This window comes from Lepidothrix coronata, unplaced genomic scaffold (assembly GCF_001604755.1).
Source record: "Lepidothrix coronata isolate B3197 unplaced genomic scaffold, Lepidothrix_coronata-1.0 Scaffold54, whole genome shotgun sequence".
NCBI lineage: Eukaryota > Metazoa > Chordata > Aves > Passeriformes > Pipridae > Lepidothrix > Lepidothrix coronata.
Genome location: NW_016690234.1, coordinates 3,425,432 through 3,453,283, shown reverse-complemented (window position 1 = coordinate 3,453,283; position 27,852 = coordinate 3,425,432). Strand labels below are relative to the sequence as shown.

The window sequence follows — 27,852 nt, the reverse complement described above, 5'->3', positions numbered from 1 at the left end:
CCATTTTCATTAACAATTCTTCCCACCTCTCTGGTATTTAATATATATACAAAATTTACTCCAGTGTAAATAAGAATTTGGCTCAAGTAGCAACCACATCTACATGAAATGCAATTAGTATCTCCCCTGAAGTTCACATATATCAGCAGTTTCCAAAACAAGTAGATTTAGCCCTCGAGGAAGAGCAGATCTGCCTACATAGCCCAGTCACCCTTCACGCTGGTACCATGGAGGGGGTCCTTGTGTCGCTCAGCAAACAAAAAAATCCCTTCTCTACTCCCCTGAGCCTCGCAACAGCCCAGAGCTTCCTGCAGCATATAGGCACTTCCCTGTGCTCTGTGCATCTGAAAAGAAATGGAAATCTAGAAGTCCTCTTCATGTGAAACAGTTTTCTTTATTCTTTTTCTGCCCTAATCTTGTAGTGCAATTGCAGCTCCAGAAATGACAAAACATCTGAGTCCACCAATGGTGAGGTAAATTCAAGGTTGAGAGATGATGAAAGAAAAAATGGACTCTTAGTCTGATAGGCTTTGGATGGAGCTTTACAGGGAATCAGGACACCAAAGGATGCTGTTGTAGGGGGCAGCTGTGTTTCCATGCAGGGGAGACACAGGTCTAGCTGTTTGGAAAATCAGAAATCTAGAATTGAGAGGAGGGAATGCACTGCTTGGCCCCAGCCAAACTAACAATGACTTTTTGTTTCGCAGCTTAATATGTTGTTCCAATTAGTCAATTGAAGACATTTTGTCTTCTATGAGATGTATTCTCTCCTCCCCAACTTAAGGCAATTTACTTCCAGGATTTTTTTTTAAACTAGATTGCACTTGGCTCTAGGTACAGAAGGTTTCCTTCAGAAATCTTTGCTGAGTTGATGGCACAAACAGCTATGTTCCTCCAGACTCTATTAACTCAAACTGTCAAAATCTACGTGTCCACTTCCCCTTGTTTGTTATTTTGTTTATTGCAGTGCTGGAGATTGCTCGCGTTTCACCAGAAAAGGCTCTCCACTCCGCAGCTCGGATTTTCCCTCTCGTGTCACTCAAGCAAACTGCCCTGAGCTTCCCTGCTGCCGAGGTCGGAGCAGAGCCACCGCAGCCCTCTGGCCCCTGCCGGGAGCCCGCACACCAGCACCCGCTCGGAGCCCCGGAGCTGCGGGAACACACAGACACACACACACAGACACACTCACAGACACGCAGACACACACACACGAGCTGGGCTCCCCAGCGCTGCCGAGAGCCAAATGGGATTTTGCCTGAATGAGTACTGGGGGGTGGGCGCTCGTTCAGAGCCACAAACAGCTCCTTAAAATACAACGAGTGCTCAGAAGATGGAATTTTGCTATATTATGATTTCAGAAAACAGCAGATGAACACTGGACATAATGACAAGTCCCCCCAGCTCTGAAGAGCTCACTCGAACCCACTGAGCCTTCTGAGCAATCCAGCTTCAGCCCTTGACTGTGTTCATTACATTATTTTGATGCACTGTGATGAATGCAAGAGATCACTATACATTAAAAGCAGAGTTCAGTAATCAGTATGGAACAGTGTCCATATGCTGGCTGACAGCTTTACCCTACAGTTACTGGGCTAGTAGTTTTCAGCCAAAAGTCAGGAGAATTTGGTACTCAGGGTTTTGCCCTCCCATTCCCCTCTCTCTGCCACTAAAGTAATCTGAAGTAATAATTTTCAACTGAATATTTTTAAGTGTTATCTGTATCTGTAGTTGCCAGTAAGAGCTCAGCCCCGTTCCTCTCACCACCACCTCTGCAGATGCTCCTGGAAAGTGGGCAGGAGACCTCCACCACCCCTGGCTATTCCCAGCAGGACTCTGAAGTGTTCCAGCTCTGGTGAGGTACCAGTGTGTGGTGAGGAGCACTGGAAGCTCTCCTGGGATACCACCATGTATGTTATGTAGTGCTTGTATGTCACTAAGATTTTGGAGGGTAGAATAGAGAGAACCTATTATTTTCTTTAGAAACAGTTTTCCTCCTCTGTCATCCCCCGACATCTACCCCTCACAACAGGCTTGTGGTGCAATATGCACTGCTCTCCTCTACAAGGGCTCTGCTCCTTTTAGAAAAGGCTTCCAGAAGGATACCAACAGCACTGAAATCCCATTCAGTCTGCTTGGTTTTTACCAGCCCTACTCAACTGCCCTGCAAGAAGAGAGAAGAATATTTTCCCTGCTCTCTGGAGTAAAGTCCTCCATTACCACATCACAAAAGAAAACAGGCTGCTTGGTAGCTAAGGAAAAATGCTGACTTTAAACCTGAGATAAGGCTCTATCATTTACACTAATGAGCTCACTGGTGGGGAATTTGTAAAATATTACGATAAAAAGTAGCTGTAGTCAGTGTTCGATGGAATTTACTGTTTTACTTTTTTGCTGAAAATAGATATAAGTACTAATAATTTTCCCATTCAAACCTAGAGAGAAATAACTGCAGCAAGAATTGTCCCAGTAGAAGTTCAAAGATCTTGTAAGTAATCCATTATTATAAAGATTTATTTTTTAACCATGGGTTGGTCTAAATTCTTCTGGGAAGGCTACAGACTTTAACTGGTTGAATAACAAATAAGTTACTCAGAAGAAGCCCTCAATGAAATATTAACATGTCAGGATTTTAATTGCTGGTAACTTATGGTTACAAGTTAACCCCCTAGATCTGCTAGTCATCATTGTCCTGTCAGATTTTGATTTCTGATGGAAGTGTGCCCTGGGATGCCCAGGATGCCCTGTAATGGTCTCTGTGCCAGGTACCACATATGTCCAATATGTGCAGCGAAAAAGAGAAGGTATTTAATAGCCTTTGTTATCATACAGTGTCAGAGCAGTAAATGACAACTGCTAAGGGAATCTCCAAGCTACTGTAGGTTACAAGGACTGGACCATTCTGTTCTGAGCCAGAATAAATGAGTATGGCTGGAGAGAGCAACTCTGCTATAAAACTAGCAAAAATGGAAGAAAGTAAAGGGTTGGGAGTAAGCAAAGAGGAATAAAGACATCTCAGCTAAAGGGCTGGAAAACTCTCTTAGTTTGGCATCCATGTGAGATATGAACGTTTCCAGCATGTTTTTCCTCCCTCTCTGTTTTTTTGTGGTTTTGTTTTTGTTTTTGTTTTTGTTTTTTTTTTTGGCTTTGGTTGGTTTTTTTAGTCACTGGTTCAACACCTGGAAAGGCTGGCCAGAGATGCAATTCAGTGCATTGTCTTCATTGCCTGTGACCAGGCACTGCCGCATGCAGACAAGAAATTAGTCCTAATGAAATATTCCATGTGCTGGTTGTACCCCTGTAGCCTTGTTTTCTGCCTGGGGGTATCTGTGTTTCTGCAGTGCTGTCTCAGCCACCTCATTCTCCTGATGGTTGTGGCTTTAAGTCATCCCTTTGATAGCAATTTGGGAAGGGGTGCTGGGGTGTATGATAGACACTAATCCCAGACAAGGAATAGCTGAACAGGAAGCAACGAACATGGTGACCTGGTGGGGGTTTAATGCTGCTGAAAAGGACAAAGGGGAGAAAGCATGTAGCAGACAGGAGAAAAGTGTATGGAATGGATACAAGAGGGAGAGCTGGTTTATGGGCTGGTGTGTTTTCCGACTCTGTGAGTCCTGCAAGCACTAGGAATATAATAGACCAACAAAAAGGATCAGCGTGAGAGACTATGAGAAGCTTGTCTTGTATGCAACTGATCACAATTACTATAATATTTCAAGAACACATTGCATTTTTTCACAAAAATATTGTCAAATCCAAGGCTACTGTATCTTTTGTCTTCATACAGCTCATCACGAGATTTGAATTTTCTGGTACCTAAAAGTTTGTCTGCCTGTCTCCTTTCCTCCATCCTGCCCATCACTTCGTACCCAATATGGAAGTGCTGAAGTGTTGCTGTTGCTGCTTTTTCCCAAGAAGAGCAGCCACTAGAGGGAAAGATGCACACAGAAGAAGTTCCCCTCAGCACCTCTGGGGCTTCCTCCATAAGGAAAAAAAAAATCAGAATTTTACCCAGCATTTGTAAGGTGGCCTGGTTTATCCTTTCAGACAAAGTACATTGAATGAGATTATTTTTAGTATTGCAGTTGCACCATACACCCTGAAACATAGCCAAAATTAAGGGCCAGGAAAAAAAATCATTGGCTAAATTACACAGAGGGGATTGGATTACCTGTTCAAACAGAGCTCTTAATTCTGTGTATAAATAGAATCCACAAATACAAGTGCACTGCAGTAGAAAATAAGGCCAGCCAACAGCCCCTAATAACCCTTAATTATTAGGAGTTTCAGTTAACATTTGGACAGCTTTGGTCTTAATTCTTTTAAGTTTGAAGAGGCAGCATGACCGAGGTGGCCCCATTTACAATTACAGTGAGCACACATGCTGTTCCAGTCCATGCTGGCTTCAGCTGAGTGTTCTCTGGCAGCTTGCGTTGGGATTTTGCCCTGTTAAAATATAATTACCTATCTGAATGGGAACTAATTTCCAGTTTGAGTTATTCACTTGTAACAATGCACTTGTTCTGACAGAAGTCTGTGACAAGAAAAACAAATCAAGCTCCCGACCTTGGCATCATCGCTCACTTAGGAATTTTTTGTACCTGAAAGAAAATCTGCTGATATCCCATGCAAGTAATAAATCACCTCACGTCATCAGTAAATACAGCTGTAAAACAGACATCTCAAGGTAAGACTGAAATCCAATGTTACTTTAAAAAAAAAAAAAAAAAAAAGAAAAGAAAAGCTTGAGAGTTCTATACTACACATGAACAATTATGGTTGTATAAACCAGAATGTTTAACATTTGCCTTAAGGATAGCATTTTCAAATGTCCTTAGCAGTGAGTTAATATTCTTTCCCAGTTTTAAATTTGCCCTATGTAATATATATGGGACATCAGAAGTCAAATACTGTAATGCAGGCAGTCAGTAAAATGCAGCAGGTGACATTTATCCATTTTATCTTAATAAGCTTAATAATTTTGTTATTCTTCAAATTATACAAACTCAAATACATGTGTAGCCCAAGGATGCTTCAAGGTAGATAATCTGATATTAATTTACTGCTGCAATCCACACTTTGGTTAAGATTGTGTAACTGTTTCCCCTTTGACCTTCAGTTTGCAACTACCTGTATCCACCAAAAATTTCCACTCCTGATACTTGGGTTTGCCATTATTTTGAACTGCAATAGTCAAATTTTTATTTCAACATTTTATCACAATCTTTTTGAACATTTCAAAACACATGGAGGTTCAGGGAAAACACTAAGCTTATTTTGTTTGATATTGTCTAGCCTGAAGCGAGATCTGAAAGTAAAAATTAGAACTCTTTTTCTGTAGGAAGGAATGCATGATTAATGTTGAGAAGCAATCTGGTTTCATTTGATGAAATAAAATTACAGAACATTTAGATATGAGTACAGGCAAATGCTCACCTGGCAGTTTTTGTCAGGTGCACACCTTGGAAAGCATATGCACTGTCTAGTTGTCCATCTATTGATGGGTTTTACCCTCAGCAATGCCCTCTTTCCCCTGCAAGCACAAGTGATCATGAGAGAATTCCCTTGGCTGGTGGTGTTCTCCTCCTGGCACCCGAACCAGCCTGTCTGTGCCATTTTCTGTCTTTTGTCTGCTGAGTATGACCTGCACTGGCAGGCATGTGGCACAGCAAGTCTCTGGCCTTTGTCATTCTACAGAGTGTGGAACACTACAGATAATTTCTGCTGGATGGCACCCTAGCAGTTCATCTGCTCCTGCTGTGCACTCTCTCAGTGAACTCAGTCTGCTCTTTGAGTTACCTTAACTGCTTGCTGTGGAAGCTGAAGGTGACACCATAAGCAAATCACCATAAATACATGCAAACCTCTCTTATAACAGCAAATCAGATGGTTGTAGATAGGCCACAGTGTGGACCAGCAAGAGTTGTTTTGCACTAAATCTCATTTTCACACATCTTTGGACTTTGCACGGAATCCCAGCAGATGCTTGGGAAGACAAGTATCTTAAGTTTATAGGGGCATATATAAATCCCCGAATTGCTTTTTGCTGTTTATACTTCATAAGCTAATATAGCAGTGAACAAACTGCATTTTCAGAACTGTGAACAAACTGAATTTCATATAAGTTATCCAGTTATGGGCCAGACTTTGCATTTCTTACTCAAGAAGGATTAAATCAAAAGGCAAGTAGTCAGTGAAAAGGTGATTTTATACACAGCTAGCTAAACTCTTACTAAATTATTCTCTCAAAGGAAAAATAAACGTTTCCAGTAGATTTCTCTGCACTTGTTTTTGGAGAAGCTGATGCCTTCGCCCTTAGAGGCTTTCTTCATAAGTGAAGCTGAAATTAAATGTCTAGTGAGATTGAGTTTCTAAGGACGATTTTCCTAAAACAGGATTAAGGCTCACTGATAGTTTAATGGAGGGCAGGTAATGCTGCTGCTGCTCCTGATTTAAACTGCTTTGTGGGTAAACTATATTTTGGTTTCTACACATAACAGCTCAGTACCTCTGAGCTTTAAACTTACTGCTGGCTCTCCATAGTTTTTTTTTCTGGAACAAAATAAGCAACCCTCTTGTGATCTGAGCAGGATAGTATCCAGTCCTGAAGCCGCTCTTCAGAAACTTAATGTAGATCACTCAATTATTTTCTTCCCTTCAGATTATTTCCAAGTTGTTTGTTTGCTTGTTTGTTTTCTTTGGGTGAAACATTTAGAGGAGTTCTACAAACTAAGAGTCTGTGGTCAATCTGTCAACATTAGGGTAGTAGCTAGTTACCACACAATGCACAGTTTACATATTTTCTCCATATTCACAGAAATTTTTTCTTAAAAGCAAACATCAAAGATCTCTGCTTGACAAATACCTTAGTTTCAGTCTAACAGCTACAACATCCATTAGTTTGTAAATACCTTGACACCATTTCCATTGTATCTCAATGACAATTGCCCTTTTGTATCTCGATGACATTGATTAACAAGGCAGTTTGTAATTAGATGGGTAACATAATTCCTGTCCCTCTGTAAACATCTGAATTTGCAGATCTCGACTCCTAGCTTGGGAGCTCTCTGCCACACATCACTAATTACGCCATGTTCTTATATATCAGTCCCTACATCCTCCTGCTGAGTCTCTCTTCTTTGTTCCCAGTACGAGTCAGAGACTGTTGTCAATACAGAGAGAATCAACACAACTGCCTAGCACTGCATGTGACATTTAATGAAAATGAAGTCATGTCTCATTTGCATGGCAGGTGTTACTTTATTCCAGCCAGAACTGCAGAAGCTGGGTGCTACGGTGCTAGTCAAGTGTGCAAGACTGATAGCCAGTGGCAACGAGGGTGACTGGCACAGGAATCTTTACATCTCTCCCTTGCCTGCCTGCCCACCTCCTGTGTGAGGAATAGGGCTCCTGGTAAAGCAATTTGTTCATTTTTCCAGGCCCCCCCGTTCTCGTTCTTTCTGGTAACTCCGTCCATCAAAGCCCTCAAAGTGGTCAAGGTGGTTGGGGGTGGAAGGCCCACCCAGCTTCCTGCCAGGGGGGTCACCACTAAACATCAAGCAACTTCCAGCTCAGTAAGGAAGACTCTCCTGGATCAAATCCACAAGCCAAAAATAAAGAGCTCTGTAGCACAAGAGAATTGACTTCTGTTATGCACAAGAAGTGTCTTACAAGAGTAATATATGAGTATTTTTTTACATAACAAAGAGCCATGTATGTTGAAAGAACAGGTATGGTTTTTTTGAGTCAAGCCCTCAAAAAAATTAAAAGGGCAGTCTTGCTCCTTCAGTTTCCATTCCCCCTTGTCATTTCGTCATTTCTAACAAGGATGCAAAATGCTCATTTTTGCTTGATTTTTATTTGTTTTAACCTTATTAGTACCCTTAGAAATATTAATTTTATTTTAAAGTTTCTGATTCTGACTTCGAACTCAGTTAAGACCGTCAACAGTACTAACACATTGCAAATCTTAAGCTTATGTCTTACATGAAGTGACTCCGCCCACTCACTTTTATCTCATTTTCTACTTCTCAGGAGAGTTTTTGTTTCTATTTTATTATCCCCCCAACTCCCCTCTGACCACTCTCCTTCCCCTATAATCATTTTGCCACTAATTTGGTTTCCAGAGCGCTTCACTGCTGAATGTCTGAAGTAGGTGCGTGGTACTTTGATCCTCCCTGAGGAGGCTCCCGATGCCATTGGTTACCGCTACATCCCGTCCCCTCAGAGCCAGCCAGTACCAACCCACGGGCAAACCCGGACACTTCGCAGACACTCTGAGTAACTTTACAGACGCACATTTTACTTAGCAGGGCAGTAATATGAAGAAAGTTTTATTTTAAGCAGTTTTCAGAAAGAGAGATCGATTTCCCAGGCAAAAACTTATGAACCCCACAGTCGAACAGCACAGTAAAATAAACTAAAGCCGTTACCAAAATTCATAATGATTTGCAGAGAAGCCCAGTTTTGGATGATATTCAGTTTCCCAGAGAGAATGCTACAAACTCCATGTAAGTTTCTATCTCTGAATATAAGTTTTAACTTTAGAAACAGATCTGCCAGTTAGAAAATGACTTTGTTCCAGTCGTTTGTTTCTAACGGTTCATCGGTAAATTTCTTCATTTACAATATCGGGTGATGATCTTTTTTGACAGCACATCCAGAACGAACAGTGGTCAGATGTCCACAGAGACAAAGCAATCTTTGCACTTTAGGAAACAACGACAGCCCTACAACCGCGCTCCGGGCTGGACCCATCCGTGGGCAGGGCACGTAGCGACTTTGTCTAACAGCGGGGTGCTCTGTCGGCCAGGAAAGGCTCTGGACGCTGTCAAGAGTTTTTTGTTCGGGAAGCCTTGCGGTCTGTTCCTCCCCGGGATGCGAACGAGACGGCTGAAGGAGACAGCGGAGCCTGGACACCCCGGGGAGGGGGACCAGTGGCGTCCCATCCCTCGGTGCGCTCTCCGGCGAGGCGGGCGCGGGCTCACCGCGGGTGATGCTGTAGCTGCTCGGGGGCGGCGGCAGGCCTCTGCCCCGCGCAGCAGCGCGCTCCCTTCCAGCCCGCCTCGCCCAGGAGCACCGCGGAAACCTTTGCCTGACACCCGGGTCCGCGCCGAGCTGCTCCGCGGGAGTTCCCGAGCCCCGCGCCCCCCGCCCCGCCGCTCCCCGGCGCTCCTACCTGCGCGGCGCGGTGAGGGCTGCGAGGTGCGGGGCTGCGGTGCGGTGCGTTGCGGGCGGCTGCCGGGCACCTGCTCCCGCGCCCGCGGCCGCGCCGCCCCACAAAAGCGGCGGCGGCGGGCGGCGGCGGGCGGACCGCGCGGCCATTGGCGGCGGCGGGCGCGGCGGGGGCGGGCGCGGGGCGCTGACGCGAGCGCGGGGCCGGTGGGGAGGCGGGGCCGCGCCCCGCGCCGTCTTTGTGCTCGCCGGCAGCCCCGGCAGCGCCGCCGCCTCCCGCCGCCTCCCTCAGCCCCGCGCGGCGCGGCGGGCGGCTCCGCTCCGCCCGGTCCCGCTCCCGCACCCGCAGCGCTTCCGCGCCGCGCTATGTGTGCCGGCGCTCCCGTTCCTCCTCGCGGCCGCTTCCCAGCCGGCGGGGCGCGCCCGGCCCCGCTCTGAGCGCGGCGGGGCAGAGGGAGCGAGCGGAGCGGAGCCTGGACGTGCCGCCCGGCGCGGCGCGGAGCGGCGCGGAGCGAAGGGAGCGCGGCGCCATGCGGGGCCCGGGGCTGGGGCTGGGGCTGGGGCTGCTGCTGGGCGCGGCGTGGGTGGCGTGCGGGCAGAACGAGACGGAGCCCATCGTGCTGGAGGGCAAGTGCCTCGTGGTGTGCGACTCCAACCCCACCTCCGATCCCACCGGCACGGCGCTCGGCATCTCCGTGCGCTCCGGCAGCGCCAAGGTCGCCTTCTCCGCCATCCGCAGCACCAACCACGAGCCCTCTGAGATGAGCAACCGCACCATGATCATCTACTTCGACCAGGTGGGGAGGGCGCGGGGGGCTCCGGGCGCGGCGCCGCGGGAGAAGTTGCCGGGGAAGGCGGCGGGGCCGGGCCGGGGACGCGCCGCCCCGCGGGGCCCTGCCCGCGGGAGGGGGGGCGCCGGGGGCGGCCGCGGGGCAGCGGGACTCGACGGCGGTGGCCCCGGGTTGGTGCTGACGGTGCCCTTCCCTTCCAGGTACTAGTGAATATCGGCAGCAACTTCGACTCGGAACGGAGCACTTTCATCGCGCCCAGGAAAGGGATTTACAGTTTCAATTTTCACGTGGTGAAAGTGTACAACAGGCAAACCATCCAGGTCAGCCCCGAGCGCCGTCGCCTGCCTCCGCGGGCACCGCGGGAGGGAGTGGACGGGTCCGCGGCCCAGCGGGGCCGTGCGGGCGGCCGTGCGGGGACCGCCGCGGGAGCGCAGACCTGCGGCGTCCCTACCGTTCGAGGGGACGGTGCCCGAAGGGCCGCGGAGCCCCACCAGGCCTCCACTCGGCCCCTGCCCGCATGAGCTGTCCTGGGACGGGAGGTGATCGCCTGACGGCTGCCTGCCGCCCCCTCCCAGCCTGCCCGGGCCCGCGGGCTGCCCAGTGCCGCGGAGCGCCGGCGGGAGCATCCCTGAACAGAGCCCGTGGGAACCGCGGCCCCCAGTGGGCTCCTCACTCGCTCTCTGATGGCAGAAGGTTTCATAGGGATTTGGGGTTCACAGAGGTGCCTATGGCATGGATGCAATAATGAATCTGTGCATGTGTATGCAGCTACCTTATACGTGCCTTTTGTATGTGGTTCGATGCATACACACCTCTACATAGGGTTAATAAATTACCGGCCTGAAGCCAGGTAGCATAACCCAGACAGGAATGACTGCATAGCAATGCACATTGCAAAGGTGAATGTGCAGCTATATAGCACTGTTCTGGTGTAAGTGGCTTCACACCTCTAGATTCGGCAGGTAGTGTATTATTAATGTGGGGTATGCAGTCCCGGGATCATTAATGCGAGCTGAGCAGAGCTTATTGACTGTGTTGTATCATATTGTCTTTGCTGCCTAACAAAGGAAAACTACCTCTTGAATACACTTCAAAGGCGCTGACTCCAGCGGCTGTGGCTCTGCTGCTCGCTGTCTCTGAGGTTTCGCATAAAGCCATCTTTCAATAAGTACGAGCAGACCTCTTTTCATAGCCTGAAAACACAGGCACCCTATTGAAATTCTCCAAAATAGGATCAATGTTCTGCTTTATATGCACCGGGTGTTTTGATGTGGTTGTCGGTCTAAAACAGCGGTGAAAGACTTCTTCCTTTAGAGTACATACCTTAGCTGGGTTCAGATTGGTATTTCTTTTTTTATGGGACTGGAGTTTCAGCTGTCAAAAGAGGCCTTTTCTTAACTAAGTATCTCTCCTGCTAGGCGAGCCCCAGCGGTGTCGTTGTCTGACTTTAATTGACAGAGGGCTTTGTTTTATCTTGCTCTTTAGGTGAGTTTGATGCTAAATGGGTGGCCAGTGATTTCTGCCTTTGCAGGGGACCAAGATGTGACCCGAGAAGCTGCTAGCAATGGAGTCCTGATTCAGATGGAGAAAGGAGCTTATCTAAAACTGGAGAGAGGAAACTTGATGGGAGGCTGGAAGTATTCAACATTCTCTGGATTTCTAGTGTTCCCACTTTAAATCACTTCTCGTCCAAGAAAAGGGAGAGATCTCTTACAAATTCCCAAGTCGTAGCTGGGTTTAAAGAGTCATGGACAGCAGACTTTTTACATTCAGATATTAAAGAAGCTAAATCCTGCTTAGGTTTGTGTACATCTGCTTTGAAGAATTACTACTTATTTTTGTTGTGTTGCGGCCAACAGGCGGGAGACACTATAATTGATCAAACCCCCATTTATATTCTTCTCTCTCCTCCCACAAAATTAGTTCCCATCTCTGTGTCACTGGTGTAATCTGCCATTGTTCCCCCATGGCTTCTGCCTCACACAAGTAGACTTTAGATATTTTCATTGTCCTTTACAGCATATTTTGTAGTTTTGTTTTTAAAACATGTTAATCTTGACTCTTTCTCTGAGTTTAACTTTTAAAAAAAAAGCAAAGTATTTTTTGAATACATGGATACCATGATGGAAGGGAAAATGCAATTCTTGCTGTGTACTGGCTGGCAAAAGGAAAAATTTCTACATGAAGAACTATTCACAGCCAAGGCTGACTAGAGTATTTCAATATTTCTATGTAATTCTGAGTGATTGTGAAATTTAAGGCTGCTAAATGTTTTGATGCTTGTTTTGCTCTTGTACAATGTGGCCCAACCAAACGCCAGGAAGTATATTGAACTTTTACTATTACTCTGTAATATAATGTGTGAATATCGAAAATTAATTTTTGCTTTAATTCAATAAAGTTTAAATGGGACTTTTATTTTTCTTAACCAGAAATAAGGTTCCTCAATGCAGGTAGGTGGGGGCAGGACCGGCGTGGTCCTGGGGCTGCGGTGCTGGGACCGGATCGGGCGGGCCACCCCCCGCGCCCCCCTGCCCCGCAGCCCCCCCGCGCGGGTCCCGCAAGCCCCGCGGGCGGTGCCGGCAGCCCCAGCGGACCCGTCTCTAGGAAGTTTGTCACCGACTCTGATATCCACTTATTTATAGCACTTATCTGTATTATATTCTATAAACAAGATCGCATTTTATACGGCCGCCTAAAAACAACCGACCATGTGCTCTCGATGCTGGTACTATTGATTCGCTAGTATTATTTGTTTACCGTCTTTTAAAGATGTAAATGCTATAATTTTGCAGTACTCAAAGAGATTACTACTTTTATTAAAAGGTGCGTACGAGGATTTCGATTGTATCTAAACTTTAATGTGAAATAAACCGGTGAAACGACCCCCGGGCTGTGTGCGTGGCGCGGCGGCGGCCGGCGCGGGGCTGCCCCGCGCCCCGGCTGCGGCACTGACGGAGCCGCACGAACCCCTGGCTCCCGCGGAGGAATTTAATTAGCTCCAAGCAGTTGGGGGGGGATTAATACGAGCACAATAAGCAACGCTTCTCGCTTTATTCACAGGTTCTGCCCTGGAAACAGACCGGCGGGGCGGGCGGGAGCGCGCTCCGCGGAGGGGCGGCGGCGGGGAGAGGGGCCGGCCGGGCTCAGCCGCAGCCGGGGATGGCCGCGGCCCTTGGACTCCAAGAGGAACACACCAGCCTGCTCTCAGTTCCTGCTCCTCTGTCGCCCAGGGGTGTGGGGGCCAAAACTGACTCTGGCTCCGCGGTTGCCTGGCGCATGTTGCGATTTGCGCCTCGCAGGAGAGGTGGAGTCGCGGCCCGGCCCTCCTCAGCCCCCTCGGCCTTGCCGCTGGCCAGGAGCCGTGCGAGGGAACAACGGAGATTTCTGAAGAAGGAATAATGACGGAAAGCAGCTGGGCTGTGTTCACCTGGAGTTACAAACTGGCCAAGACAGCCCACACGTCTCATTCTCCGGCCGCACGCTCCTCTCTCAATGCGAGACTTCATTGCTCTGCCCTGAAGGCTCTCACCGCTCCCGCACCGCGCTGCCTCCCACCCGCCCGGCTGTCAGAGCCGCGCCCCCTTCGCGTCCCCCCCCGCAAGCGAAAGGTATGGTCAAGGCAAGCAGAGCCGCTCCTTCCTCCCGTGACCGCGGCGAGTGAGCAAAGTAGGCAAAAAAAAAAGGGGAGGGGGGAACGAAACAACAATTAATAGGTTGCAAGAGAAAGGACGGCGGCCCTGTGCCCTCACCGCGCCGGGGCCAGGCGGCAGCTCCCGGCCGGGCCCGCCGCGGGGGACCCCCGGCCATCGCCGCAGGTGCGGGGGCTGATGATGCTGATGCTTGTCTTTTGTCTTTTTTTTTTTCCCCTTCTTTTTCCCTCGTCTCCCTTAACGCGAAGCAAATAAACCCGCCACCTTCCGCTGAAAGTTTTCCCCTGGTTCTGAGCGTCTCATTAATATTGTGCAGCTGGAAATTACATTACTCCAATCGCAGCAAATCGCTGCTCTGCGGCTGTTACAAAACGCCGCCGTGGCTGCTTGAAACAGACTCGTCTGCTGCGCGCCCGCGCAGCGACGCCCCCCCCCCCCCCACCGCGCTCAGCGAGTCCCCCGCACCTCGGGGCCGCCGGAGGCCCCGGGGAGGGGCGTGAGTTACAGCGTCTTTGCTGGGGAGGTAAAGCCGCCGGCCCGGGGACCCCATGGAGCTCGGCTGCCCCGCCGGGCCAGGGAGCCCATACCGGTGCCCTGGGACTGGGACTTTACTCCTGCCCCGTCTCTCCTCAGGGGCGGGAGGGTCCCGCCGCCTCCCCGCCCCGGCCCCGCCCGGAGCTCCCCCGACGGCGGCGTTGGGAAGCGCGAGGGATGTGTCTGGGCTGCTGCCCGGTTATTTACTTCAGCAAACGGGCCGTGTTTAAAAACTGCCCCTTTTTGCCATCCCTATGACCCCGGCGATCAGGGGAGAGGGCGCCGGCCCCGGGAGAAGAAGGCCGTGAAGGTGCCCCTTGATCGGGCGGCGGGGGGAGCCTTCTCTCCGACAGGGCGGGCAGGGCGCGGGGCACCGCCAGGCCGGCCGGTCGTACCCGTGCCTGGGGCCATCGCCGGTGCTTTGACCCCGTGTTTTTGGCAGAGAAATGTCAAATGGGCGTTTGGTTGCACCGCCTCGGAGCCCGTTTTCCTCCTGGAAACCGCCCGCACTCGGGCGGGCGAGGCAACGCTATTTTCCTCCTGGGACAATGCTGGGCCGTGCGACCCGCAGGGCCGCGGGCGGTTTCTAGGAGGAGAACGGGCTCTGAAGGGGTGACCAGGGGGAAGTAATTGGACACAGGTGCCGTTTTAAGTGTTGGAGCCAGACAGGCCCCGGTGTCTGGCTGCGGGCACCGCCGTCCGGGCTGCGCGGAGCTGGGGACAGACAAGGGACCGGCTTTGCTCGGTGCCCCCGCCACGACCCGTGAACAGCGGGCGGGAGCCACGAACGGCCCCTCCACCGAGGGGTCCCTCGCAGCGAGGCCGTGTCCCTTCGGGGCTCCCGCGGCCGTGGCACTGCTGGGCTGCTCCGGGCACGGGGCCGTGCTGCCCTCAGAACTGAGCAGCCGCTGCTCCGTACCCGGCTTTAATGTGTTTTCAGTTGATGTAAGTAATGTCTGATTGAATTTATTGCTGATTAGCGTTGAGCATCAGTTTACACAACAAGAAATTATGTTTTATTCAGTTCATTAGCATGTCTAGTGTTTGGTTTATGAGCATATCACTAATGGTAATGACCAGTGTTGATTGATTTCTAATGTGAATATAATTACACAATGTAGGGGAATTAAAGGAAAAATCCACATTTTTAATTGTTGGGGTTTTAGGGAGTGCGTGTTGGGGGCAAGGGGGTGGAAAGGGAGAAACAAACGAACTCTCTTATGCGCAAACGATGCGAATGTACAGATTAATGACTCCAGCAGGAGACGGCGAGTTTGGTCCAACAGAAGAGCAAGTCAAATGCAGTTAGCTCTGGGAATAGTTAATGCACACTCGACACTGCAAAACATAATTTCCCTCCGTCTGCCCCCCAGGTACAGCTGGAAGCCCAATAAGTTCGTTTGGAAGCGGCCGTTCCCGAGGAGCCAGCGGAGGCAGGGCTTCGTGCATGGCCGGGCAGGCGGTTCCCTCCAGCCCCGCCGGCGGCTGCGCGGCTCGGAGGCAGAGCCGCTGCCGGGCGGGGAGAGCTGAGCCCTGCCCGGGGTCAGGGGGGCAGCTCGCCCAGCTGCGGCATCGGCATCGGCAGTGCCGCCCCCGGCAGGGAGCGCCGTGCCCGCCTCGCTGCCCGCATCCTTCCTGGGAGCTGGAGCTGGAGACCGGCAAGTGCTGGAGAGCCTTGGCTGCAGCAGGGCGAAGGGCTGCAACAGGTAAGGGGAGAGCAGCGGGACTGCCTGGGCCGGCCACCGGGTGGGGTTTTAGAGGCAATGGAGGGAGGGGACAGTACCGTGAGGACTGGGGGTGAGCAGATTTTAAGCAGCTTGCATACCCCTTCTGTGCTCTGTGTCCGTGAGGGTGACCTCTGAGACTCTTTTCCGCTTAAAAAGAAGGGTAGTCTGGGAGTGGAGACATCGGAGCATTTTGTTGGAGTCATCTCCAGTGAGATATGCAGGGGGAAAGCTCAGGTTCTGAGGGAAACCTCATAGTGCAGAAATCCCAGGGGTGGGGGAAAACTTGTAGAACTATTTTGTTTGCCTCCACTTGGTCAGAGTCAGTGGGTGAAGTGTGGCGTATGCTCTGCCAAGCTAAGAGTTGCCAAAAGGCCTCTCTTGTTGCTTGCCCCAAAAGAAAAGAGGCCTTGTGTTCTTGTGGAGACTGAAACAATCTGTGTGCCTTGCTGTGGGAGGAGAGGGTTTGGGCAAGGCTAGCAGTAATCAGTCCCTGTGTCTTGGGGCATTTGCACCTCTGTACTTTCAGCACTCACCGAAAACCCAGTATGGGCTGGAGGCAGTGTTGCCTGCACAGGGTGTATTGGCATTAGGTACACTTCCCCACCTTCCACTAGCACCTCCAGGCTTCCTAGGATGTTTTCCTGGGGTACAGGGCAGTGGAGTGCCACCGCTCTGGTGGCCCTGGGTCAACAGTAGTGTTGATTCCAGTGTAAACAGCTGTGTGTGTCTGGGTGCAGAGCATTCTCCCTCTGCCCTATGACAGCTTTGCACCTTCTGTTGGGCAAGTGAGCAAGATAATGCCCTTTGCCTTTTTGCAGCTGTGTTCATGTGCTGGTGGGGAGATGTCATAATGAGCTCTGTCACATGTCACCAGTTGCACTTAGTTTCTTATGGTATGGGATTCCTAAAATGAAACAGTTGTTCCAGGATGTATCTGGGATGCTGAAAAGCCCTGCTTGGAAAATTTTCGTTCAGGAAGGAATTGTGGAGCTATTGGAGAATGGTTCTAGCATTGCATGGGCATGTAGACTGGAAAAATATTCCCAAGGGTCTCCTGTCTTTTCTGCCTAGATCACGAACAAAAACGGGTTCAAACAGTACTGAGTGTTCCTTGCAGCATGCTGCTCCCAGCACTCTTGTTTTTGGTGACCTTCTAATTGACTGTAATTCTGCTAAGCTATCAGAAGAAAGAAGACACGAGGAAGAGATGCTGGAAGAGTTTGAGCAAAATGAAGACAGAACATGTGAATAATTGTCATTCATATCAGTAATTTATGTCGTGTAGAGTATGTTAAATGAAATATTGGTGCTTCAACTTCAGTTATATTTCCAGCATTTTTTTCATCTACACAACACTCATTCAAGGACTAGAGGTTCACAGGAGGACTCCTGCTTTGTTTGCAGTTAATAGTCATGCAGCTTGTAGTGGAAATTCTCACTTCATTGTTGGGCTTCATGCTAATAACTGTAATGTGTTTTCAATGTTTTGAGCTTCAGGGTCATTCAAGTCAGGGCCATCCTCCTTGAGCTGCTTCTGTACTGACAGTTTTTTCCGATTTTTCCAGTAGTAATAACCCTTTTAAAAAGGTATTTAAAATGGAAATTAACATTGTCCTGCATCTTTTCTGATAATAAAACCGCCATGCCACTAATTGCGTGATAGTTGGTTTTGGTGTTGCTGTCACCAAAGCAGGTCAATATTTCTTTCTGTTGTGAAATAAAAATACTGAGTCTCAGGAAAAAAAAAGTTATGAACATGTCATGTTACTAACTCTACAGTTCTTTCCTTCAAAATTTCTTGTAAAACACTACAGGATATTGGTCAGACTGCCTGCTATGTTGACCTTATAAATACCATTTCCATGGAAAAAAAGGGAGAAGTATTTTGTACTTTGCCATGCATGTGGTACTATTCCTGATTTCATAATATTTAAAATCTGGTCCACAGGACCAGATGGGTCAGTTATCCTTCCTTACTTTGACTCTCCTGAATTCTTTGGCACATATTGAGTTATGTTTTAAAATTATTGATTGGCATGGACTCATAATTCCCTTCTGAATATTTTTACAATTTCTTGGTTTTGCATCTCCCAGCTGTCAATAGAGTTGAATTTCTCTACGACTCTGTCTGTTCAGGTGTGGGGAAGGAGAAGCTTCTGATGTCTCTCTTTTTAATCTGGTTTTATTGTTCCTTTGCTGTCTTCTGAGTGATTAATCTCACTATTTTAGTCTTCAAAGAGCCTTTCCAGAGGCTCAATTGTTCATACAACCCGGAGAATTGCAGTCTCTAGTTTTGAAATGCCTTTTTTGAAATGGCAGGTCCAGCTCTATCCAGAAGAGTGAGATGAGGCTCAGCAGTTATTATATACATAACAGAAATACTAATTTGAGTAGCTGTGAGGTTTGTCATGTGGCCAACTTCTTGCAGTGATGTATTGAGCAGAGATCTTCACTGAGTTTCCTGCAATATTCCCAGGTCCCTATTGTGGCTTGATTAAGCTAATTGAGAGCCCGGCTAGTAATTAACCACCATTAATATACATAAACTTATCAGCTTTGCACTTAGCTTATCGTGCACATGAAAAATTGCACAGCTCTGACCAAACTCAGAATTAAATTATTTTCCCATCCTGAAGTAAGACATCACTGAGTCTTGGAGCACTGGTTTAACATAGCATTTTGACCTGTGAAAGGATCTTTCTTTTTTAAAGTAGAGGTGCCAGGGCTCATTTTATAAGATATGGCTTTAAATTCCAGTGGGTCATTAAATGAGATTTTCTGCTGACATAAATTTGCATAGCTGTGTTGCAGTGCAGATTCTTGCAACTTATTCTGCCCATGGGATCTTATGGCAGAAGCCAGGAAATTGTGCTGTTACAGAAATATATCCCAGTCCCATTTCCTCAGTTGTTGCAAACAGTAGATACACTTGCACGAGACAAGGATTATTTGGATTACTAGGATTTTTGAAGAAACCTGTTCATATTTCTTCTCCCATTTTATTTTTTTTTCATGTGACTTTACATAACACAGCTTAATTCTTTTGGCCATGTTTTCAAGATTGTGTAAAGCTTATGGACAAGTATGGAGGCATTTAATAGCTTTAGTGGCAAACATATGGTGGAAGGATTCTGTTGTCCAAAAAAATAAGATGCCTAGGATAGGTTTGCTGGTTTTTGGTGGTTTTTTTTTTTGAAAATCATTGGAATGTCACAGGGACAAACTGGTCCAGTGCTATATTGACGGTCATGTTAAGTTCCATCAGTGTAGGGATTTTGGTGCATAACCCATGGCAAACTTTACCTGCTTAAAATATTTATATTAAAGGTGCAGAAAAAGAATAAAATCCATTGAAATTAACATATCAAGTAAGGTATTTATTTAAATAATATCTGTTACTATTTTCCCTTGAAATGATAGATGGTTTTATGAAGAAACCATCTCCCCTCTGTCTACCAGCAGTCTTTCAGAGGGTACCTAAGATTTGAAGACTTGTCCTGGGAAGTGGGAATGGAAATAGTTGGACTGTTCTAGAGCTGTTTTAAAACAAAACAAGTAAAGTGCTTACAAAAATGTATAGAACAGAATATAAAGGACAAATACAAACTTTGTTTCTGATACAGTTTTGTGTGTTTCTATAGCTGAGATGGTCATCGTATTCACTCCTCAGAAACCAGGCAAACTGATGCTCGGGTTCCCTAGGCCAAATAGTCCCTACCCACAGGTTTGGTCGTGACTGCTTTATGCTCATAACAGTGGTAATGGAGCCAAATCCCTTTGGTTACACTTCAGCAGCTGCAAAGATGAGTTCTGTATAACCACAGATCAACTGCAAAATGGTAATTTTAGTTTAATGTTTAAGTATGTTTTTAATGTTCCCTTACTGTAATGTGCTTTGAACAAAGCCAAAGATGTTGCAAATACAACGTTGGGGTGTTGTTTGTAAATTGATATAATTAGGAGGTGGTCTGATCAATGCTGTTAGTGTCAGCACGTTCCAAAGAAGGCAGGGCTGTTTATTCACGTTGGCTTCACATGTATTCACTTAATTTGAAGCTGTGTGAACATATTTTATATTTTCCAAATGTATCTGTCACATCCTACCTTAATGGTGACAGCACATCATATCACACTGTGTTTCTGTCTTACTGTACCTACAGTAGTGTCTAATGAATGCTTCTGCACAAAGGCTGTTGTACACAGTGCAGCTGAGTGAGTTCCTGTCTGACTCAGGTGCTTTTCACTCAGCCCCTGCAGTTTATGGAAATTTTCCTCCTGTTACACTGTGGCCAGGTTGGACTAACCCTATGTATGTTCTCAGGGCCAGAGGAAGATTGCAAGACACTTCTTCCTGCAGCTGTACATCAGGAAGGTGTTTTTGCAAGCTTGAAGCAGAAGGACTATTGCACGGTAGGAAGCACTAAACACTTTTGAGCAAGCGAGGTAAGCCCTGGCCACATGTGACCACTTGTGGCAGAGTTTTAAACCCTTTGCCACAGCAGTTTATGTCTTTGCCTGCAACATCAGTAATGTGCTGTAGAAGTACAGTCCTTTATATCTGGAGACATATTTTGTACATTCCTTCTGCTGCAGTTGCTCATTTGCTGAGTTTCCTCTACAAGTTGTGCAGCTTTTCAGTTTTAACTGCTTTAGTAATCTTTCTTCTCCTAAGGCCCAATACTTGAGCACTGCCAGTCATGAGGAGAGCCTCTTAGTGTGGTAACTGGGTTTGTGCCTGCCTGTTTGTGTGTTGACTGCCTATCATCCTGGAGATTAACTTAAAATAATTCTTGCCTTTAGTAGCCCTTTCCAGTTTTTTTCACTATTTTTATAGGTTGTTCGTGCTGTGCTTCTGCTTTTCTAACTTAATTTTTTTTTCTTGTTTAGAAGAACCCTGTTGATACACAGTATTATGGTCTCTGCTGGAAACCAGTAATACGTTAATTCTGGATGAAGTACTGACTACCCATATCTGTGATTGGTTCCTCAGGAGAGGATGGAGATAGATACCAATATATCTAGTTACTCTGTTGAGAAGCCTACTGTTTTGCAAAACACTTAAAAATGTGCTTGATGTGAAAAATATGTTCATCCAGTTGAAAGCAACAAGGTGCTTCATGTTCTCAAAGTTAAAGCACTTAAGCATAAGCTTACTGGCTATGTATGCCTTCAGGCTAGATAACAGAAGTACAAGAGTTGTTTTATATCTAAACTAGCAGATAAAATGGCCTTTTGAAAACTGGAACATTCCTTTAGAAGGAATCACAAGGAATACTCAGCTGCTTCTAAGGTGGATGGCAAATGTGCATTTGTGAAGAAGGCAAATGTGCATTTGTGAAGAAGACAAATGTAGAGGCTTGTTCTGTATTTACACATAAGCCCAAGTTAGCAAGTTTGTTTCTTTGACTAATAAGTTACTTCATTGGTTGTTATTGACCCTGACTGGTATACTGCTATGTTGTGAAGTGCAGTAGCAAAAACCATTAAAAAAAGGTTGCTCTGCATGGTAAAGCTGTGCAATACGTGAGGTTTAGTTTCTGTATCTGTTTTACCAAGGAGGTAAATTGTACCTGTTTCTTTGGCTGGCGTGGATTAATTTATTATCCATACAGGATGGGACAACGACTCTTCCCTGTCCCGGTTATACATGGCATAAGAGCCCAGAAGAATTATCCTATTGGTAGTTCCTTACATAAGCATCCATCCAGGCTCATGACTGAGCATGAAGTTTCTTATGGTTCAGAGTTAAATGTTACAAGGGAATAAAATTCTTCTCAGTAAATGGTAGTGAAAACGCAGTAGGAGGTATTTTGTTCAGGGAATACAAGGTATTGTCCTACCCTTGTCCAGAAGGCTGCATACATCAAACAGAAGACGTCTTCCTTACGTTCTAGCTAAATCAATGTTGTTTCTTCCAGAATACTGCTGCTTCCGTTCCTAGAGATAAAAAAACATAGCTCACTGTCAGTAGATAATTCCTTCTCTTGGGCTTTCTGTCCTTGACCAGTAGAAGTTTTTATTTTTCTTAGACAAGGAAGCCTTTCTTTATCCCTGGAAGATTAAATTGCCTTGCTGGTAGATCTGCCTTACTGAAGAAACAGAGGAGGAAGAGCAGGTAGGGAAGAAATAGAAAAGGAAATAATTTCAGGGTATCTTTATAGTCTCCTATTGTTAGGATGTCAATTACTATCATATATCACCTATACTGCAAACTTGTCATACCTTGGGGTATTTCTTCTTTTTTTTTCCCCTCCACCTAGTAGAAAATATATCAGTTATCCATGTGAAATCTTTTTTATTGCTGGAATCATCTTTAAAGTATAGCCATGATGCTCTGGGGAATTTACTTTTTAACATCCTATTCAGAAGGATGAATATTAAAAGATCATAGTTTTTTAAAATCCAATTGGGCATTCTCTGGGAATAATTGCAGAAAATATTGGCCTTTTCAGCTTTTTTAGTTGGCACAACTCTCATTTTAAGTGCTGTTAGCTCACATGACAGAATGGTCAAAAATGGTGGATTGAGCAGTGTATCTGTAACCATGGGCCCTGATTTAACTACAGTACTCATTTTGATGAGTGCACAGTGCACTTAGTTACTGTAAACATGGATTTTTTGAAAATAGTGTTTAGGAGGAGAAAGGAGGTAAATGAACACCGAAAAACCAAAATTGCTTCTCTAATTGACAAAAAGGCCTGCAGGGAGTCAGCCAGGCTGCACACAAGGGAGGCACGGGGGCTGTGGTCAGTGGTCCAGGGTGGGGGTTCATTACTGATGGCTGTGTTTAGGGCTCTGCTGACACACAGCTGCAGTGTGCCCAGCTCTTAGCAGTGGGTTTTTGCCTCCACAGCAGTCAGACTTCCAGAGTACCAGGAAAGAAGGGAAGCACTTATTCACAAAACACATCAACTGGCAGACTTTAGATACAGGTCTTCCCTTTTCTTGGTGAGGTGGGAACAAGACCTGACTTACGTTCCTTGGAGCCCAGATATTCCTCCCCCCTTGGAAGGAGAGTGCAGGTCCATCACTACATGCAGGTAGTGTTTGTGTGACCTTCTGAGAGCAGCTCCTGTCCCGAGTACTTTTCTTTCAAGCTTCGACATTGACTGTGGCCAGAGAAAGTTTGTCAGAAGGGCTCCCAGCTCTCCCTGGGAACAGAAGACAGAGGGAGAATAATGAATAGAGCTAAAAGGTGAGAGCTATCTGCTTGTTCAGCTCTCCCTTGGTCAAGTATTCCCTCCTTGATCTACCTAATTCTTACGTAGAGTCAGTCCTCTATTTCCTTTCAATTAGAGCTCCATCCTACTTTTCTGTCCCTTCCAGTTTGTGGATTTTAATCCTTTCTCAAGTCTGTTTCACTTGTATTTCTTTGCTTTCATGACTCAGGACTTTTTTTTTCTCACTTCCTTCACGCTATGTCATTTCTTCTGGCTGGAACAACGTCTTCCTTTTCTGAAAGGAAACATCAGTCCAGTGGGGGGATTAAAGGAGATTTTAAAATAAATTCATAGGGAGTCTCAACCCCTTGCAAAAACTGGAAAAAAAATGGCAGCGAGTTTCAGTTCTAGTGAGCTTTATTTCTGTGCAGCATAATGTAATTCATAATGTTATCAATGCCTATAAAAGCATAAAGAAGAAGCAGCAGTAGGAGTTACAAAAAAAAATAAATCAAAAGCCTTGTAAAAGATATAAAATTAAACTTCAAAATACTGTAGAAAAGGAGAAAGGGCCAGAACCACAAATTGCAGGCTATTGTGGAAAAAACAACTTTGGAAACATCTAGAAGTGAAGCCAAAAGATGGAAGACTCCCCCCCAGCCCAGCAAAAGAGAAGTTCATCTAAACCAGTTTTGGCTGAATAGGTTAGGAGCTGAAGAGGAAGGAAAAGTTAAGTGATTTTCATTTATGTTGTATGGAAAAAGAAGAAATAATTACAAACTTTCCTCTGGGTAAAGGGGATCGGAGAAACACTGTCAGTTTGACTGTATTGCTGAGACTGTCTAAAAATAAACAATCTCCCAGCTTTCTCCTCAAACTTCCTCTCTGTCTTTAAATAACATAAAAAACTCCATAAACCCACGACAAAATATAAATCTCAAAAATGAGCTGTCAAAATGACAGTTTCTTCTTTAAACTTACTGTTAGATGTTAGATCACAAATTCTCTTCTGCTATAATGAACATGGTTAGAACGATAGGTGTTCCCTTCCATGCCACCTTGAAATGCAAATAATTCAGTGGAGAACTATATTGATAAAGTGTTTCATGCTCCAAGTTAACATGAATTTCATACCAGCTGCAGCTGCTATTAGCAGGGTAAAGATTTGGGTAACCTCTGTCCAGTTTCCCCCCGACAGATGTGTTTCTGCCACCAATCTGGCTCTACAACTTATGGCAAGGGCACAGTGCCTTGGAGACTGACGACCTTTGCTTGACATAAAAACAGAACTGAATGAGATTTTGAGAAGAGAACATAAATAAGATAATGATAAGATGCATCAAGAGATACATTAGTTATAGTTTCTCTTTCATAGGCGTGGTTACTCCTATTTTGTCCCGAAGATTATTTTCAGCTCATTGAAATCTGCCTATCTTTAAACTCACAAAGCAACTTACTTTATTTATTTGTTTATTTATTTAGGCAAGTGTTGATTTGCACCTGTTCTCCTGTGTAGGAGTCTCTGCTTCATCGTATATTAAAACTGCTACCTTAAATGTTCTGCCCAGGGCCTGTGCAGCATTATGGATTTGTATGTTTGAAACAAGGAATGTTTCTTCCAGTTACACAGCTAAACAACTACTGGAATGGGTGAATCTTTCCTTGTGATCTGTAAGAGAAATGTTTCCCTGTTCCCAGTTAACTAAATTGTTTTGACTCCAAGACAGACCTGTTTTGGGAAGTGATGAAGAAACCTCAGACAAAACAATACATGTTTAATTTTACTAGTATGTCAGGTTGTTCCCATGTTAGAGTTGTTAATGCTACTTGTACCTAACAATGCCTACTTTATTCTTTCGCTAGTAAAATGTTAGATGCATAAGGCTCATGCATGTTACTAATATTAGGGTATTCAAGACTTTTTTTCCTTGTCAAATAAGCAAATCCTTGGCTTGGCTTTTCAAAACTCAGATGTTTAATTTTTCTGTTTTGTTTTCCCACTGCCATTTTAGTAATCTGATTAGTCTGATTTGAGTTAGTTCTAAATGTTGTTATGCAGAAACAGGGAAAATTGGGATATCTGTCCCAGGCTAGAGAAGTAAAGAACTAAATCTGTGACCATTCCCTGATAGGCCCCAGTGTGTGTCAGATCTGTGTTTTCAATCCCACAGCCCCCTGATGTGATTCTCAGCTCTTACGTGATAACACTTGCTAATGGGAACTGCCCTTGCAGAATTCTGCTAACCATAATAAGGTGCACATTGTATAAGAATAAAACCAGCTCAGCTTTATTGTGTGACTTGCATGCCTGGTAATGAATAGAAGGAAGGCACACACCTTCACGAACAGAGAAATTTAATATAGTCTCTTCCTGGAGTTGCACCAGTGGGACTGAAAGTTTATTTCAGCATTCCAAGGGCAATAAAAATCTAAATTTAAACTCAAAATGTACTCAAAAGAGTACCCAGAGGCTATGTACTGTTCAAACTTTGTTTAGGTCATAACTGCTTATGTAAAGTTAGTTTATACCAGCTAGTTAGGTTTTATGTTTTTGAGCAGTATCTCTATTACTAGGAAAGACATAGCAAGTGGAGGGGATGCATCTGAAAATTCAGCTCTGCATTACTATTGCATTTAAGTCAGCTGCTTACTGCTTAGTGCACAGCTATGTGCTCTGTAGCTGTTCACCTTCATTGTGCAGACTTCTTTAAATCTATTCTGATCCATTCCCATGATTAGACATCTCAGAGATTTGGGGTTTAAGGTAAATATGAAAGGGAGAGGTGAAGAAGGTTCCAGGTGAAGGTGGGCTATAGCAGGTAAACTCCTGCTAACTCTAAACACAGATTGGAAAGACTGAATGCAAACAGTAACCAGATGTTAGCCAGTGGGCTCTCAGTTCAGTGTTTTGCTTGTTCAAACTGCTTCTAGCTTTAAAAGTGGGGATGAGGAGAAGGGAACCTTGGATGCTATGTCTGCAACATGAGTACAAGTGGGGCAGGATAAGGGAATCAGTTGGAGCTTTTCTGAAGTCACGTGAATGATCTGGTGGCAGGGACATCTGTGGATCACAGGATGGCACAGGTTGGAAGGGACCACAGTGGGTCATCTGGTCCCACCTCCCTGCTTAAGCAGGGTCAACCCAGAGCACATGGCACAGGATTGTGTCCAGATGGTTCTTGAATGTCTCCAGTCTGGGAGACTCCACACCCTCTCAGGACAATCTGTTCCAGTGCATGGTTACTGCACAGTAAAGAAGTTCTTCCTCATGTTTGGATGGAACTTCCAGTGCATCAGTTTCTGCCCATTGTCTCCTGTCCAATTGCTCTGCACCACTGAGCCATCCTCTGACACCCTCCCTTCAGATGCTGACAGACATTCCTCTCTCAGTCACCTCTTCTCAAGGCTGTCAGGTGCTGTTATGAGATTATGAGTTGCCACAGCTTTCTGGAAAGGCTGTGACTGCTGGATTTAGCCACCATAAAGGAGAAGTAGGGGTTGGAGGGGCATGTGAGGGGGTAGTTTTTGTGAGAAAGCATGAGGGGAAACAGCATTCTTGTTTAGTGCCATGTTCCATCTCTGTATCATGCTTACATACATAGGAATACAGCCAGGCTTCCACAGAGCCAGCAGGCAGGAAGTGAGGAACAGGTTTCAACAGTGCTGATCTTAACGCCACAAACACTTTCTCCACTGTGGCTTGCCAAGTCTGTCAGCCTGACTTTGCAGAATTGAATGTTTCAAGTTTTCTTGGAGCAGGTATCGATGCAAGTGGCCATGGGATGTGAAAAGTGTTGGCTTTCTGACTTCTCTGAGAGAAACTGTAAATTTCTAAGCATTTAAAATACAGTTTCTGAGTGTCCCTTTGGTTAATTGTTAAAATTAACACCCGTGTTTATTTACTCTCAGTTTGTTTGTTCTTTGAAATAGTTGTGCTATGGGAAGTATGACCAACATTTTTTAGGTATTTGATATCACAACAAAGATTGAAAAAAACTACATTACATAAAAATACCTTTTATTATTCAGAAAAGGTCAAAAAAAGTTTCAATATGTTGGAAGATTAATATGCATAAAATGTAATCTCCAAAACTGACAGTGTCTAAAACTGCAGATAAGTACACAAGAAAACCAGCTGAAGAGAAACCAGTGCCTTTTTACACACCAAGATATATTTACAAATCACTTTATATAAGTCTCCTGATAAAGGTTCCAGCTTCTTTTTGTTTCTTCTGTGTACTAATTGCCAGTCCCTCTCTTCCATCAGCTCCTGTTTTATGCACCCTTTGTCAGTTTTACCTGCCTTCCCAGACCTACTTAGATGTCCTTAGATCTCCTTTCATCTTTTGATATTTGTTTCACCATAACTGCTGCATCCTTCTGATTTCCTACAATTTGCATTCGCTGGCATTCAGCCACTGACATTGCTAGTTTTTTTCCAGTCCCAAAACAATGTTTTAATACAGTTTTAGTGTCCAGTCTAGTCCTTTGTGCATGGAAATTCCCACTAATCAGTTTTCTTTTGGTGGGCAAACACACGGGATTCCCTGTGATGTCTGTGGTTGTCCAGGGTTCCACCTATCAGAACCACAGCCAACTCAGCTTTCCTGAAAACACCACATAATTTCTTCATTTCCTTGACTATCTCACTTCACACATACTGTATCCATAGTTTCCTTGTTAGTTTTATTACAGCATTTTTATAAGATTGTTTGTCCTCACCAAGATGGCTTTCCAGTAATGAGCAAATGTTAGCAATTCCTAAAATGTGTGCATGCATGTTTCAACAGTACTTGCCACCATGGTCTTACAA

At 45.8% G+C, this 27,852-nt stretch overlaps 1 protein-coding gene and 2 long non-coding RNA genes across 4 annotated transcripts in view; 2 read left to right on the top strand and 1 right to left on the bottom strand.

Moving 5' to 3' along the window:
* LOC108498057 overlaps window positions 1–9,230 on the bottom strand; it is a 39,807-nt gene extending 30,577 nt beyond the window's left edge. The window contains exon 1 of the long non-coding RNA XR_001875052.1: window positions 9,179–9,230. This is a non-coding gene — a long non-coding RNA (uncharacterized LOC108498057). The remainder of the gene's footprint in view (window positions 1–9,178) is intronic.
* Window positions 745–8,452, top strand: LOC108498059. 2 transcript variants are annotated; one of them, XR_001875054.1, is made up of 5 exons: window positions 745–1,074; window positions 1,776–1,857; window positions 2,437–2,485; window positions 4,531–4,687; window positions 7,440–7,802. It is a non-coding gene; the product is annotated as an uncharacterized LOC108498059 (long non-coding RNA). The 2 variants fall into 2 exon arrangements; XR_001875055.1 differs by lacking the exons at window positions 745–1,074; window positions 7,440–7,802 and adding an exon at window positions 8,127–8,452 and having other exon boundaries at window positions 1,219–1,857.
* Window positions 9,231–9,704: 474 nt separating the features above from the next.
* CBLN1 (cerebellin 1 precursor) lies at window positions 9,705–12,849 on the top strand. The gene is made up of 3 exons (XM_017816348.1): window positions 9,705–9,971; window positions 10,166–10,285; window positions 11,451–12,849. The coding sequence occupies exons 1-3, from the start codon at window positions 9,705–9,707 to the stop codon at window positions 11,640–11,642; spliced, it is 579 nt and encodes a 192-aa protein (XP_017671837.1). The 3' UTR covers window positions 11,643–12,849.
* Window positions 12,850–27,852: the final 15,003 nt, after the last annotated feature.